The sequence below is a fragment of the Coccinella septempunctata genome, chromosome 2, assembly GCF_907165205.1.
Source record: "Coccinella septempunctata chromosome 2, icCocSept1.1, whole genome shotgun sequence".
NCBI lineage: Eukaryota > Metazoa > Arthropoda > Insecta > Coleoptera > Coccinellidae > Coccinella > Coccinella septempunctata.
In genome coordinates, this window is record NC_058190.1 from 20751089 (window position 1) to 20767827 (window position 16739).

The 16739-nt window shown below is 35.9% G+C and overlaps 1 protein-coding gene across 2 annotated transcripts in view; it reads left to right on the top strand.

Moving 5' to 3' along the window:
- Positions 1-16739, top strand: part of LOC123306460 (nephrin-like) — a 907827-nt gene that overhangs the window by 560366 nt on the left and 330722 nt on the right. For both annotated transcript variants that reach the window (XM_044888477.1, XM_044888478.1), the window contains one exon: positions 12161-12305. In XM_044888477.1, the coding sequence (XP_044744412.1) occupies positions 12161-12305 (145 nt within the window). The remainder of the gene's footprint in view (positions 1-12160; positions 12306-16739) is intronic.

The window sequence follows — 16739 nt, forward strand, 5'->3', positions numbered from 1 at the left end:
CATCCGAGTAGTCCATATATCAAAAGAGGTTGAACTTAAACTAAGTACAATGTTCTTCTACAAAGGTTTTGTAGAAAGGAGAAAAAATATATTATGATTCCTCGTCCAAAATCCATAGAAGTTTACAACAGCTACATGGGTGGTGTTGATCTTCTTGATTCTATGTTTATGCAAGGTTATCACATATTACCCATAAGATAAAAAAATTTTTTACTTAAGAATATGTTTCCATTTCCTGGATATGTTGTGCTGCAATAGTTGGATATTGTGGAGGAGAACATTATCAGCCAAAACCTCAAATGACTATTTACCACTGGCTGAATTCAAACTTTGTCTAGCAGAAATTCTAACAAGATGTTACTTGACACCTAAGAAGCGCGACATTCAAGTTCCTCTCTGCAGCCACAATTTGATTTGAAAAAAAAAAAGTATTCTTTTTCACAGAAACCTACCCCAGAAATTCGTTGCGATAATGTAGGACATCTTCCTGAATGGCACGACGATCTCCTGAAATGTAAATATCCCGAGTGCATGGCAAAATCACAAGTTTTCCTATAACGCGATTTGTGCCATTTTTGGCACATATCATGATATGAACAGTTTTCGTTTGGACCGAGAATATTTTTCAAATTTTTTGTGGGTCCACACGCACCTTGAGCCTGTTCGCAACAGCCGAGAATTCTCTAGAGAATTTACTCGAAAATTCATGCGCCGTGAATTCTTTACCGTTACATACGCACTTTCGGTAGAATTCACTGTTCAATTGCATACAAAATAATCTCTGCCGTTTTCTAACCAAAATTTGGTAGAGAATTCTCCAGAGAATTCTCGGCTGTTACATACGGGCTTAATAAACAACATATAAAAAAATTTCAAAAAAAAAAAAGGCCCGGTAAGGGGTTAAAAAATCGTCAGATGAAACACAGTTGAAATCTACACACTGCCAGATGTTATCGGATGAGGAATCGCCTTCTTCATCTTCGCTGCATCTTCAGAAAACTCCCTGTATTTGATTGTGTATTTCAAAATCATTTCTCACGAAAACTGAAATTCAGAGATAGGTAAATGTTTGGAGATTCATTTTATTCAGATCTTGTTGCTTGAGATAAGTGACAAGTTTTGAATAAATACGAGGATTGCTATGTTCGAAAAAGATACTCCGTCCGCTTTTTCTACTCCTATCGTTCTTTTAATCGAATCTCTTTCACTCCGCGCGTTCGACTCTGTGTCCTTTTAGAACAGAGCGGACTGAACCGAGCTCCTCTTCATACTCCAGAATGAGAAGAGGAACTCTTAAAATACTGAATTCTGATTGGTGTATTATTAGAGGTTGGGATTTTGATTTGAATTTAATTTCCTTGACAATTTTGATTACCTGATATTATAGCCCTACAGGAAACAAGAATAAACCGGAACAGACGACTGAATTTCATGAATTATGAAACATATAGATGTGACAGAATTACAAACACCGAAGGAGGAGTAGCAATATTGGTGAGAACAGATCTGAAACACTACTTCAAAAGTAGATCCGACGAAACACAAGGAGAAACAGAAACAGTGACGATTGTTGCCGAATTAAATCGTCAAAGAGTCGAAATTACCTCCACATACAAACCACCACAAAACAATGTATTGGAAGAAGAGAAAAACAACATGTTGGAAGGAACAAACCCGAAAATCTGCATCGGAGATTTCAACTGTAAATCCCCATTATGGAACAGCAGAACAGAGAATAGAAATGGCAAAAAACTCAAGGATTTCTCCGAAAAACAAAATGCCATAGTGATTGGCCCCGAGTTACCGACATATCTTGCTTTTGTTAGAGGAATACCAGATGTAATAGATATCGCGATATTGAAAAATATAACTCAAGAATTCTCGATTGAAACTTTGAAAGATGGAACCTCAAACCACAGTCCGGTGGAATTGACAATTGGAGAAGAACCAAGAGAAAAACTGCTGGAAATAAGAGAATATACCAATTGGGCTAAATACAGCCATTTAATACAATCGGAAATAACAGAAATTCCAACAATAAGCACTCCAGACGATCTGGAATGTGCGGTTGATAAACTGGAAGAGATTATATTGAAAGCTTACGAAAAAAGCACGGGAAGAGTGAAGAGACCAGCACCAAGTCATCCGCATGGCGATACGCCTAAAGAAGTAAAAGATCTTATACGAGAAAATCGAAGAATATATCGGATGAATAAAAATGATCTGAATAGAAGGAACCTCAACCGACATAGCTATGTTCTGAAAAACGCCCTGAAAGATCTAAGAACAAGCAGATGGAACAAAAGGGTTCAAGAACTGAATACAATCGATCATTCTGCATGGAGAATGCAAAGAAGCCTACGAGGAGAAAAGACTAAAATTCCACCCCTAGACGGAGAAAGGGGAATGGCGTATACCAATACTGATAAGGCAGATGCATTGGCGGACTCGATCGAACGAGAATCTAGAATGAATTACAGAATAGACGACGATAATGAAGATTTGGAAGAATTGGTTGAAGAAAATGATGAAGAAATGGAAGAAAATGAATTAGCAGCGACTGCTGAAATAGACAAGCCAACATCGCCAAATGAAATCAGGGAAATAATTAGAAGTCCAAAGAAGAGGAAAGCTCCCGGAAGATATAAAATAACGAATGATACTTACATATCTAATCTAATCAGGGGTCCCACTGAATGGCCAGCCAGATCGCCAGATCTGTCACCACTAGATTTCTTTCTTTGGGGCCACTTGAAGAGTAAAATTTACACTACACAGCCCGATTCCTTAGAAGATTTAAGAAGACGTATAGTGAACGAATGTCGTCAAATCACTCCAGAAATGCTGCAAAATGTGCGCCATCGTTTCGAACAAAACTTATTTCATTGTATGGAAGCTAATGGTGAACAATTTGAATATTTAATAAATTGATGTGAGTTTTTGATAAATTATTTACTTTACTTTGAAAAGTCTTATTTCTTAGATCAATACTTCAAATCCTTCTGATACCGTACAGTTGGAGAATGATTTCAGTGAATAAAACAGCTAGTCGAACATCTGACCCTAGTAGCATTAACACATACGGTATGACTTCATTTGCCCAGTGGTAGATGTTTTGCAATTTCAAATACTAGTACGGAAATTTTGGTGTTTCGGAAGCACGAAATGTCAATTATTCGCAAAAAATTAATTTAAGTGATAAAATTAACTAACGCATGAATATTTCGAGAACTAATGCATAAAATGAAAAAACAATTACTGTGCTGAAATCAGTATAAAAATACCTTTCAAATGAGGTATCACTCACCCCATCTTCCCTATTCAAAAATTGGGGGTGAGGGTTGTAGTAGCAAGGGTTGAAGCGCTATGCGTCCGTAACCTACATCTTAAGTTGTCCCCCTCGAAACAGAAATCGACCTGTCCGAGCATTTCTATCGAAAATATTTATTTCGTCTGTAATCTCGTCTGTTTCGTTTTCAAATGGCCACCCTGTATAAGATGAGATGTGCTGGATATTCGATCAAAATATGCAAGTTGATCAGGAATTATCTCAAATATAGAAGATTTTACGTGAAAGTGGGAGGAGAATGCTCGTCAACAAGAGATATAGAGGCTGGAGTACCCCAAGGATCAGTACTTGGGCCACTTCTGTACAACATATACATCCGCGATATTCCGAAAAATCCAAGAACCATGCTAACGTTATATGCTGACGACATAGGCATAGTAACTCGACACCGCAACGCAGAAGTAATAGAACGAGTTCTACAAGAAACGATTGACGAAACAAATGACAGGTGCATAAAGTGGAAAATCAAGCTCGATGGACAAAAGAGCCAATCAATATTACTACAAAAGAGGAGAATGCGACCCTCAACGAAATTGGAAGTTGACGGCGAAGAAATCGACTGGAAAAATGAAGCCAAATATTTAGGAATAACGCTTGACAAAGGACTTACTTGAAAAAGTCATATCAAACAAGCAATCGACAAAACGAAAGCAGCGATGAATAGACTCTATCCTCTGATAGAAAGAAGAAGCCACATGTCTAACGAGACAAAACTGAAGATAATCAAAGCCGTTGCTAGGCCGCAACTGACTTATGGATCAGTTGCCTGGGGTTTCGCGGCAAAGAGCCATATTAAAAGAATTCAGGCCACTGAAAACAAGCTGCTTCGATGTGCGATAGATGCACCTTGGTTTGTCAGGAAGAGACAGATTTATAGGGACCTAAAATGGGAAACCATAACGGAATTCATGAACAGAAAAGCAGAGAAATTATTCGAAACAACGAAAAACCATCCGAATCAAGAACTCAGGAGACTAGTGGACTACGACCCAGTGGAAGACAAAAGGAGAATGCGAATTTACCGAAGGAGACCAAGAGATCAATTAAAAAGAGATTAAAATAACAATAGAAACTTATTGAAAAATTCAATAAAGTGTTAATCCAATAGAGGATAAACACATAAATCCCAGCACGATAGTGTGCGAGAAGAAAACCGACCAAGAGATGAACGGTTTATAGGCAAATGCCCGGAACCAAAATTCAAGAAGCAGTTGAGGGTTTTTAGTGGGTCTCGAGCTCAGGAGAGTGAGAAACCCCACACTGTTCCCCCTCTGGAGAGGGTGGTTCGTCTGTCTTGCAGATTTTCCCCCTGCTACCCCAAAAAAACATTAAATTTGATTCTCCATTTTCAATTGTTTAAAAGTATTGTGAGAAGTTGTCAGAAATGAATGTGACAAAAAGAATTAATTTACTAATTAACAATATATTCGTAACTTTCACGGATATTGAACCGATAAAATAAATCGATCACAAAATGGTAAGTGAAATATCTAAAACTATACCTAACATTTCATACATGAAAAATTCACATTCAGATGACGAATACCTGCAAGAGTACGTCCTCCAAAGTATTGCAGGAAGAAAAGAAGAAAAAGTGGTTGCAGGACTTCTAAATCAAGAGTTCTCCACTCTTGAAATACAAAGAGTTGCGGATGCAACTGCATCTGTAGAAGGCTTACCAGAAAGTTAATACATAATAAATTTTTGAGCAACATGATTAATGAACATTAAGGCTGGGATTTGGCAGGGAAATGCAACCAACTATTTGTGGACTGCGGCGGCTCTAGGTTTTCTGCGCCCGGGTCGAAAAATATTTTGCCGCGACCCGCCACCATTTTTGTTACAAAGTTACAATAAAGTTCAATACGAATGATGATCAATTCCTCTTTCCATTGAAATATCTTGTTTTTAAGATTAAAAAAAAAACGAAAACAAAAGATATTTTTCAAATTATCATTTTTATGTCCCAAATTTTTCGTACCGCTGATATCAGACATCACACTACAATCAGAAAAACCATAATTTTTGAAATGAATCAATAATTATTACCATTCCACAAATAGTGATAATATGATGACACCACACCTCATATCCGGGACGCCCAAGAATCGAGCAATTTTTTGTTACGGCAGAACCCTGCGGAGGGGGGGGAGGCACCCTCTCAGAACCCTTGGTCTGTTTGTCGGGATTGATTACAATTAATAATCCTTTGAATATTACTATGAGTATTTATAAAAATTATACCACCTCAAAAAATTTTCTGAAAAGTGAAAGTCATATAGGAATATTCCGAAAATAATGAACCCTGATGTGTTTATAATGTTGAAAAGTAGCTCATTTTCAATACTTGATCCCAACTTTGAATCATTTCATCGATTTTTGAACTAATATTTTTTTGAATGTGTCAACATTTTACAGAGTTACAATGTAGTACACAATCATCCTTAAAAGATCAGAAAATTTGGAGTCATGAAGCTAATTTACTGCTGATAAGTTTAGTTACGAAATATGATAAAGAATTAGAAACGAAAATCAAAAAGAGTTTGGCAAAAAATTGCTACCGATATGTCGACACAGGGATACTTCTTGAAATTTCCTTTTAAAAATCAGTTTATTGGAGAAATAAAAATCAGATGACTTTAAAAATTTTTTTATTCTCAAACGATCTATTTCGAACAAATAATAAGTATTTTATATTTTTTCTGTTTTATTATGGCTACTTCATCCACATCACTGTCTTGTTCCATATAAGCATCATCTTCCTCAATGTGAACTTCTTGAAAATAGTCCCCATTAGTGAGACAAACATTGTGGAGTATACAAGTAGATATGATGAGAAGTGGTATTAAATCCAATCTTTTGGTATCTAGCATCTTCAATCTTCTGAAACGTCCTTTTAACAAGCCAAAGGCATTGTCAATTACCACCCTGTTCTTATTAAAACATTGATTGCAAAATATTTGAGTGGCATCTAGATGGCCATTATCTTTATATCTAACCATTAAAGTTGGAGACAGCATATATGCTAAATCACCAATCAAGTGTGAATCATTCTCAAATTTTATTTCATTTTGTCTCATTCGGTAATAGAAGTCTGACTTTGAGTAGAGCCTATATTCGTGATTACTACCTGGTTCACCTGAGTAAACATCCAGGAATCTCTTTTTGGAATCGCATATTCCTTGCAGTAGGACAGAGGCATAGCCTTTCCTATTTATGTAAGCATTGCCTTCTGGGAGCTTACTAATTCTAATGTGAGTCCCATCAATCACACCCAGAATTCCTTTAAAAAAACTGTGATAGGTACACAGCCGTCTTTGGTTGCGTTCACAAACTTCCTCCGAGAGTAGAGTATGAGTATAGCCATGCTCAGAGGAACTAAAAGTACGTTTGTGATCGCTTCGAGTAATCAAAGCTTACTCTGAGCTAGCTCTGAGTAGTTTGAGAACGCAACCTTTCTAGTTCTTAGACGACTGTGATAGGAAACACAAAAGAGGGATATTGTTTACCTGGAAAACCATTAATTCTTTCGAAATCTTGTATAATGTGATATGCTCGTCGTCCTTGTGGAAAACTGATTATTTGACGAGTTTGATTTAGGACAAGTAACATATTACACATTTTATAGAAAGAACTACAGGCACAATTTTTTCTAACCCCAAATCGATCAGCTACACTTCTAAAATAATTTAATGTATAAATAAATATGTAGATATGTTATACCGGCATTGTGAATAAGCCGAGTATTTTATACAATACAATGTTCTTCAGAACTTAAAATTATAACCGCGGCTCAACCCACGAATATGTTTCCATCGGTAAAAGAGTTCGCCGTCTTTCTATTCCCTAAAAATATAAAGTAGCATGTCTTCAAAGAACACCCTGTATATTAGCATACATCTATATATTGAGGTTTGATACTCAATGATATTAGTAGGGATTTCCAAAGAGTTCCCTTATGCCACTATATTTATTAATTTTAAAATACCTGAATTATACACATTATTACCGGTAACATATGGATATATTTAATTTTTAATTTGAATGAAATATCTACCTAAAGCATTCAAGATTCGATATATACCAGAGAAACAGAAGAAGCTGTTTTCCCAAAACTAATTCAGGTCTTCCATTCAAGTTTTCATTTTGTTGAATTCCAATGTGTTGTAAATCATTCAATAATCTTTCATAAGTATTTAGTGAGACTCTAAAATGCTGCTTGAATTGTTGATCATTGAAATTGGGGATAGTTACTTCGTAAAAATTCCCCTTTCTTCATCCTCATCATCTATGATTTCGCGCATCTTAACAGTGACTGTACTAATTATAGTTGATACAACTGCTTCTTCCGTTTGTCGTAAACCTTTTTTCCCGCGAACTCTCAGATTTATTATTTCTGTTCGTCAGACTTGCAGTTTTGTCCGTCAGATTTGTATTTCCGTTTTATACTTTCACTTTACCTGCTCTGCACCCGTTCGTTTTGAATTTCTACACTCCGTTCACTCCGAAGTCACATGACCTGGAGTTCTGCTCTACTCTACTCCCCTCTAGTTTATATTTTCGAACTTAGTATATGTATGGATATCTAGTCCAGTTCCATGCATAAAAAAATATTGCGTTACCATAGCAACGCACAATAAGTCATTAGAAGTGTCAGTGTGAAGTTTGAGGTCAAAAAAAATGAACCAGAGTTATGCAATAAATGAAAAAAAAGATGTTCACCGAAATTGTGAAAATCGAAAAATTGGAGTATCGAGCCATCTTCAAGTACCTGTATTTAAAAGGGTTAAGAGGTAAGCAGATTAACGAAGATATACTTAATGACCTTGGTGATCAATATCCTTCGTATGCGACCGTGCCGACCGTGAAATGTACAAGCTTCAAAAAAGGTAAATTTTCCATCTCGTTTTCCATTGAATATGATGGCCGATCGGGAAAGCCAGTTTTTGTGTAAGTCCCCGAAAATATCGATGCAGTTCATGATATAATTTTATCAGACCGTCGAATTGGGCTGAAACGAATATCTGAAGCACTGAATATTCCATACGAACGCGTTCATCATATAGTTCACGTCAATTTGGACATGAGAAAAATTGCTGCAAAATGGAGCCCCAAATATTTGAATGTTGACCAAAAGCGTGCTAGGGTTAACGCATCGCGTTCGATATATGTTCGATTTGAAAACGATGTAGACTTTTTAAAACCGATTTATTTCTATGGATGAGACTTGGGTAAATTTCTACGATCCAGAAACAAAGCAACAATCCATGAAATGGCGACACTCTGGTTCTCCAAGACCTAAGAAGTTTCGTGTCCAAAAAGCTGCTGGAAAAGTTCTTGCTTCAGTTTTCCGGGATTGCCATGGAATAATCATGATTGGTTTTTTGGATAAGGGTAGAACAATACCCGGAGATTACTATTCGCAATACTGACCACTCTACGAGAAAAAATTACAGGAAAATGACGCGGAAAACTATCCAAAGGTGTTTTGTTTTTGCAGGACGAGGCCCCTGCACACAAATCTCATTTGCTGCCATGCAATGTCCTGTTTGATGTAAATTTCGATATAGGTTATTTTCTCACGTGTTGCATGTACATCATTTGTAGAAATAAATGAATAAATCACATACTCATATTGAAAATTTTTTCTTCAGAAAGATATGAAATATGCATATAGTATTCTTATCATTTTCTTAACGCATAACATGGACAAAATTCTTCTAAAAACTTTTTGACCTAAGCCAAAAGATTAACGAACTGTTGATTATTCTTTTTATGGAATGCAGGAAAGTGCAAAGACCAGAAAAACATGTCCTAAAATCTTTCTTGGAGAACAATAATCATGAACCCAGCAGTTTGCATGATGTAATTTATTCTTTCTAGTTCTATTAACGTGTGCACTAATTTGGTAATCTGAAATTTATGAAAATATATTGTTTTTGAACATTAGTTCATTCGTTCACATACCTCACCGAACTGATGTGAGATGATTTTGAATTTTATTCTCAAGAATGATTGATAAACACACACTATTTGAAAAATCAAAATTCGAGTTCATTATTATTGCAATAGTTTATATTAATTTCCATAATTTTTCATCTTTTTGTTGAAAGCGTTTTTAGTAACAAATGAAACATAATAAACATAACACATGAAGGTAATATATATAGATCTCCCATGAAACAAATATTTGCATGATCCATGTTTGAACTATTTATGCTCCTTTCAGAAAGGAGATGTGTTCCTTGTTTGAGGCGGATATAGGAGCATAGCTGCTACATAAGCGTTCTGTATTTGTACTCTTAGTGTGATATATCTGTTATAAAACAAGGAGCGCGGGATACATTTCTGCTTCATAACTGTTATGAGATATGGTCACCTGGGTACCAGTACGAAGAACCGAAAAGTGAGTTTTCACTTATAACTTGAAAACAAAAGAAGATGGAGGGATGCGGTTTTGTACATTAACAATCTTTTGAAAATCGAGGTCGGAACCGTGCCATCCATTTTTCCCTATCTCTTACGGTTACAGAGCTGCCATCCAATCTCATCGAATTCTGCCCACCTTGTACAGTTACTGTACAGTACATAATGCATTTGATATACATATAGCCACCTACAGCGTTGCTGTACTTCAAATACTGCGAAGGTTTTACAGTAACTGTACAAAGACTGTACAGCAATGTTGCAGTTGTTCAATTCCAATTGATATAACCCAATATAAACTAGAACATATGTATATCTTTCAGCTGGTCTGATGATGGTTTTAAATAAACCGAAATCGATTGCCCTAGAATTAAAATATATAAAAATAATATAAAGATAAACACATTTACTACCAGATCGTCGGCGAATTTTTAAATAAAGGATTTTTTGAAGAAAAAGTGTCCATATTCCTGCTATCTCTTCTAATTTGATAAACATGGATGCAAATACTAGGTAATAGTTGTATAGATATTTATTGGTTGTCTATTAGTTATTATTTAGGAACATCATGGTCGAAAATTAACGCAAGTTTTGAATTAAATAGAAAACACAGTTTTTAGACTTTTGATTGTAATTATTTTATTAAATTTCATTAAATCATATGAATATAGGATTATTTATGGAATTGGAATAACCGATCGTGCCAACGGCTTCCATAGCTTTGCATACACATACGCACTCGTTTGTAGAAATTTTCTAAGATTATTCTGCATTTATGCATTTATGCAGAATAGTCTTAGAAAATTTCTACAAACGAGTGCGTATGTGTATTTCGTTACTGCAACTGTGAATCTCCTACTTTTACACTTTTCAGTACCTACAGCAGTTCCAGTGAAAATAAAACCCTAGCGGTACAAGAAAATTTCTATTCGAAAAAACTAAGATTAGTGAAACATTACATGATAATTAAATATCAAACCAAGCATAAAAAAATCTGGAGTCCATCGAGAAAATAAATAAAGGGGGGTGCATTATTTTTGAACACATAAAATTATGATTCAAGACTCATCAAATCACAGAACCCACCACAAAAAAATACCCACATACGTTCAATAAGTCCTGTAGACTACATTTCATAACTTTCGAAAGAACAACTTTTTCACACTGAAAGGTCTGCTCGGTCGATAGTCTTTTGACGGAATGCATTTCTTGACTAAACAACCGATACCAGTCAAAACAAATGGTGTACTACAGACGGCATGGCAAACCTCGGCCAGCGTTTGAACGAACGTTTGTGGAAACGTTGGTATATTCTCGATATTCGTGCACCGACGACTATACACATGACATGTTAATTAGGCAAGTCTCTTCGAATCGAGTTAGAAGGCGAACGTTGAACAAGCGTGCGAAGAAATGGAGTCTGATTTATATGATTGACTTTTTGTTGATCCCAAAGAATGGGTACTTTTCATACAAATTAAGGAACTCCATAATGGTGCCATTGCTCCAGTTTTCAGTCATTTTAGCTTGAAAAAACAAATACTAATTGACAATTGTTGAATCCACTGCAGTATTAACCATGCACGATGACACGACGTACTTCACAAAACACCAAAAATTACGAACTCCCTTAATAAGGGACACAAACCATAAAAAAAAAAAAATACCACGATCCATTCAAGATTCATTTCTCTTATCTATGAAAATAGTGGACATTTTTACCAAGAATTTTTCTAACCGCCTCAGATTGTTTGGATTCTTGTGGTCTGACTCAATGGAAGAATTGTTTTTCGCACTTTGGGAGAAATTAACTTTTCCTTGAAAGTACCTTTCCTTACAATATTACGATGTTTAGGTTGATGTCATCATGTTTACATTTTGGGAAGATGAAGAAATTCAAGAAAAGACCTACGTCCACCGACACCGAATATCAACGTTTAAAATTCCATAGCCTAATTGGAATTTTTTTTAACGAACGTTATAAATTAAATTTGCTCAGAACAGATCGTAACGGTACTTAGAAATCTATACTCTTAAGTTCTGGTTCCACAGAAATACGAAATGTCAGTAATGAATAATGAATAACCCGAAAGTATATCTATCGTAAACAAAAAACATTACCAACCGTTTTAATCTATGGTCAAAACCATCACTCATCATATTATTGTTGTGAAACAAGCAGCTCTTTGAACCTTGTGGTTTACAAACCACCACTATCTCACTAATTGTGAGAATAGTCCTAAATGGATTTCAAAGGAGTATATGACTTTCTCTATATTCTGAAAAAGTGTCAGAGACCTTATGATGGAAAGGTCGTGAGTTCAAGGGCCGATGTTTTCCTTAAGCTAATCATTTCTCGCTCTAATGCATGCATCTGTTTTCCAGACTTCAAACGACGGCAACACGACAACAAGCACGCTCTCCTTCATTCCCAAGAAAGAAGATGATGGAAAGTACCTGTCTTGCAGAGCAGAGAACAAGGTGATGAATGCCGAGGGATTGGAAGACGGATGGCAGCTCGAGATACACTGTAAGTATTTGTTATTCATACACCTGTTTCCAGAACCTGCGTTGAGTTCCTTACTTGTCCTCATTTTCTAGAATGTCCTAGATGAATTAAATGAACCCATACTTTTCCACTGACACTTGTTTCAGTTCAAACCTAAGGTAATCTTATGTTACGCCTCAGATGTTTTTCGAATCCGTTTACTCAATGGAGTTTTTCCATTTGCATAGATCTTCAAATTGTAGGTTGATTTCAGGTCTTGCGTATCTGGACGCATATATAGTATTGGGCATTAGGCTGAAATAAAATTAATAACATTTCTTCAACCAATAAATCGAAATGAAAACGCTGAAACTCATCAATTGATTTTTAATCACCCCTATTTTGCAGCAAGAAAATTGAATAGTTTTCTTCAACCCCCATCTCACTTACGTTTTTCGAATGGAACACTCACCATGTGGGGTAGAATCAGACCATAATCTAATTTTTTTTCAATAAGTCTTTGAAATATTAATAATATCTCAACCAATAACACGTTAATTGAGTTCCGATTGTGAGTACTTAGTTTTTGGCAATAAAATTTAGTTTTATTTCCTTCAACCGCAACATACATATACCATGTGTGAGCGAACAGAAAAATACATGGAAAGAGAAAACAGCAGTACAAAGACAAAACAGTAAATCAACATATATTGGGAGTCGAATTGTAAAAAGAACTTAAGGAAAAAATGACTTACATGTTTAGAATTATAACTATCTGTCAAGATAGTGTTTTAGTTAGAATCAACAAAGGTAAACAGATCGAGCAGAAAAAAGAGTAGATATAGAGACAGGATGCAGGGATCCAACGAAGGAATGTGGCCGGAGTTTGAGAGGATGTGCTCCGCGAAAGTGGACTTGTTGGGGTTGTTTGCATGGTATGATCCTCGTTCAATTTTCTTCATGTCCTCTATTGGAGCTTTTTCAATTCTATCGGACCTTATTGTACCTATACAGTTTATATCATGCCCTCTAAGAATGTGTAAAAGAGGTAAAGACGAAAAAAAAATTATCCATTAAGACCGTGCTGTTTTTCGGTAAGAAATCTGGACATAGTCTAATTGCAACACTGAATCCTAAAGTTTTGCATTCTATTTTGTCACCTGCACCGCAATATGGATTAAACTCAGGAAGGAATCCTGAGTTTGGCCAAATACCAAAACTTAAAGCCGTATCTTATGGGCTTCCTTTTGATGAATTGCTTCATGCTATGGTGTCCATAGTATGGCTCCATAGCTTCATCGAGAGAACATGATTGTCCCAATGGTTGAAACAGCATCTGAGATACTTCATTGGCCTTATCTATAAGGGGTTGGATTTTGTTAACTTTTTTGTTAGGATCTATTTCATTATTATCATTAAAATGCAAATATCTATGAATAAGTTCAAATCTGTTTCGAGAGAGAGCATTACTGACCAAATGATTGTAGGTGTCCGATTTAGTTTCCCAATAGAGTCGGCGGTTGGGTAGTTTACAGTAACCAGAAACAAGTAAGGTTGCAAAATATTCGTATATTTCTTCCGGTACTACCTCAAACAAATGGTTGCCTTTGAACCTTGCATACTTCACTGTTTCATCGCAGATGAATTTGATGAATTCCTCATCGAAAAAGTATTTAAAGAGATCTGTTGGCTGTAGATTCTGTTACCGTATTTATAATTTATATTTATAATGCGGTTCAGGTGTTGCAGAAAGTTTGGTCTTCTCAATTCTGTGCAAATCTTGAGTCACCCATTGTCTTTTTTTCATGTTTCCCCTGATCTAGATTTCTTTCCTGAACATCGTAGCCAAAGGTGTATCATGATCTGAGCTAAATGCATCTTCTTCATGTACTCTGAAACGTATCGGTAATTCTAGGTGTTAAGCTGGATTCCTCGCTGAATTTCAAAGCCCATTTGGGAAGTCTGCGTCTAAAGTTAAAAACCAGGAATAATATTCTCCATAAACTAGCTGGCACTTCATGGGGTGCTGATGCAGCCACTCTTCGAACGGCAGCTCTAGCTTTGGTTTTTTCGGCTGCTGAATATTGTTGCCCCGTTTGGATTAATAGTGCTCATGTGCAGAAAATTGATGCACAACTGAATCTTTCCATGAGAACCATAACTGGAACTATTAGATTTTCACCTATTCAATGGTTACCAGTTCTTTCAAACATTTTACCGCCCCATATTCGTAGACAGACTGCGGTTATGAATTCCTGGAAAAAATTCCAATCCTATCCAGACTCGTTCCCAATTCTATCCTATATTCCCGAAAATACCATTCCAAGACTGAAGTCGCGTAAACCTTTATGTTCCAACTCTTTTCTTAATTCGAATATAAGGGACAAAGACCTTTGGCAGTCTGAATGGAATAGGTGCACTATTTTCAACAAAGAATTAGTAACTGATCCTTCGAATAGAGTTCCTGGTTTTGATCTTCCCAGGAAAATATGGTGTATTCTGAATCGTTTAAGAACAGGTCACGGACGTTGCAATAGCATGCTTTTCAGGTGGAATTCAGTTGAAAGCCCTAGTTGTGAATGCGGGGAACCAGAAGAAACCATAAATCATCTAGTTAATCATTGTCCAATTTATAAATTTCAGGATGGTTTTAGAGCTATACATGCAGTTTCCGAATCTTTTTTGGATTGGGTTGTCAATTTTAGGTCAATCTGACATATTGAATCTAATTTTATTATTATATTTTACGTTTTTCTGCTTTTGTTTTCTCTTTATTTCAGATAAAAGTTTGGAGAAGACTTTCTGGATTTTCCTTTTTGTTGAAGAAAGAATCATTTTTTGCAGTGCGAGATGCCCTTCAATATGGAATATTTCAGCTTATTTCGTGAACAATTACAATCCACTACACTCACGGGGAGAAAGGGTTTTTTACTGAGGTTTTTCCCTAAGCTCTTGTATCATACACCAATTTGTATGGTACCCCGTTACGCTAACCTCTGCTAAAACTGTATCTCATACACATGCTATAATTATTGTTTGCTGTTCAAGATTGTAATGCTCTATATCAAAAGAATATATATATATATATATATATATATTGTTTCATTTTCGTGATTCACAGAATACCTCCATTTCTTGTCTTAGAACTCCTTTACCATTGTGCCTGATTGTTTCTGTTACTTCTTCATCGCTTTCGGCATCATCAAGGTCACTAACTGCATCGCAAGGATCCTGGATATTGTAGGTACATCGATTTCCTAGAATTGAAACTAAAAATAATCGCTAATACCCAACGTATGATATTTCATACGCATCCATTTGATACAATGATTTGCATAAAAATTATCATTTTTGCTATTTGAGACTCTTAAGAACAAGTATAGAAACAACTTGTAATAGAAAAAAATTTCATTTAATCGATATTTTACTTATTATAACCTGAGAAACTTACCTCAAAGACATTTTGTTCATTCCAAATTTTGGGAGCCAAAAAATTGGTGGTAATATCGGCTATATTGAAAAATCACTCACAGCACTACTTCAATATTAAAAGTGAAGATATATAAATCAGTAAACACGAGAAACGCAGCGCTGTTTGTTTTCTTGACTTTATTATCTAACCTCAAAGCCAGAAGTGTTTGATGTATGCATAGACTTATAAATAACATGGACTCCGCATGTGAGAGAGAAGTCGGTTGGTTGAATAAGATGGAGAGTTTGTGGGCAAGCTGTCAAAAGGTTATAGAACACAAGTTTATGCGAAAATTTTCTTCAATAAATTTTAAACAAGCTTCCGAGAAGACACACAGAAATTCCATAGCATTCCTTCGAAATCAATTATGTCAAAAAATATGTGAGTTTTAGTCAAAAATAGATGTAATGAGAATAATAATCAACGTATCAACACCTTGTGGGCAAAGTCTGCGAAAATTGTAAAAATTATCCATAATAAATGTTCAACAAGCTTCCGATAAGGCAAACAGGAATTCCTTAACATTCCTTCGAAATGGAAAATATAAAAATTATGTGAGTTTCATTCAAGAATAAAAATAATGTGAATAATACTCAACGTATGAACACCTTGTGGGCAACGTCTGCGTTAATATCCATCATATGATTTTGACATTGCCCACACGGAATCAGTTCATCTCTTTCTTGTTCGATCAAAACGCATAAGCCCTTCTCTCTCTAATGCATACAACCCCTCGATCTACTGAAAAGTCACGTGACAGTGAGTCCATATATTATAAGTCTATGGATGTATGATATATCATACGCTGAGCGTTATTAGGTAAATATGTCGCCTGTAGGGCGTCCAGCTTTCGATTCCGTGAAGAAGCGTTGGGAGGACCACTGCTTTGTAAACAGCTGTGGTCTTCAGATTGAGGTCGTGATTTTGAAACACTCTGTCCTTTAGCTTCCACAATGCCTGTGATGCCGAATTGATACGGTTGTGTATTTCCGTGTCCAGGTTTG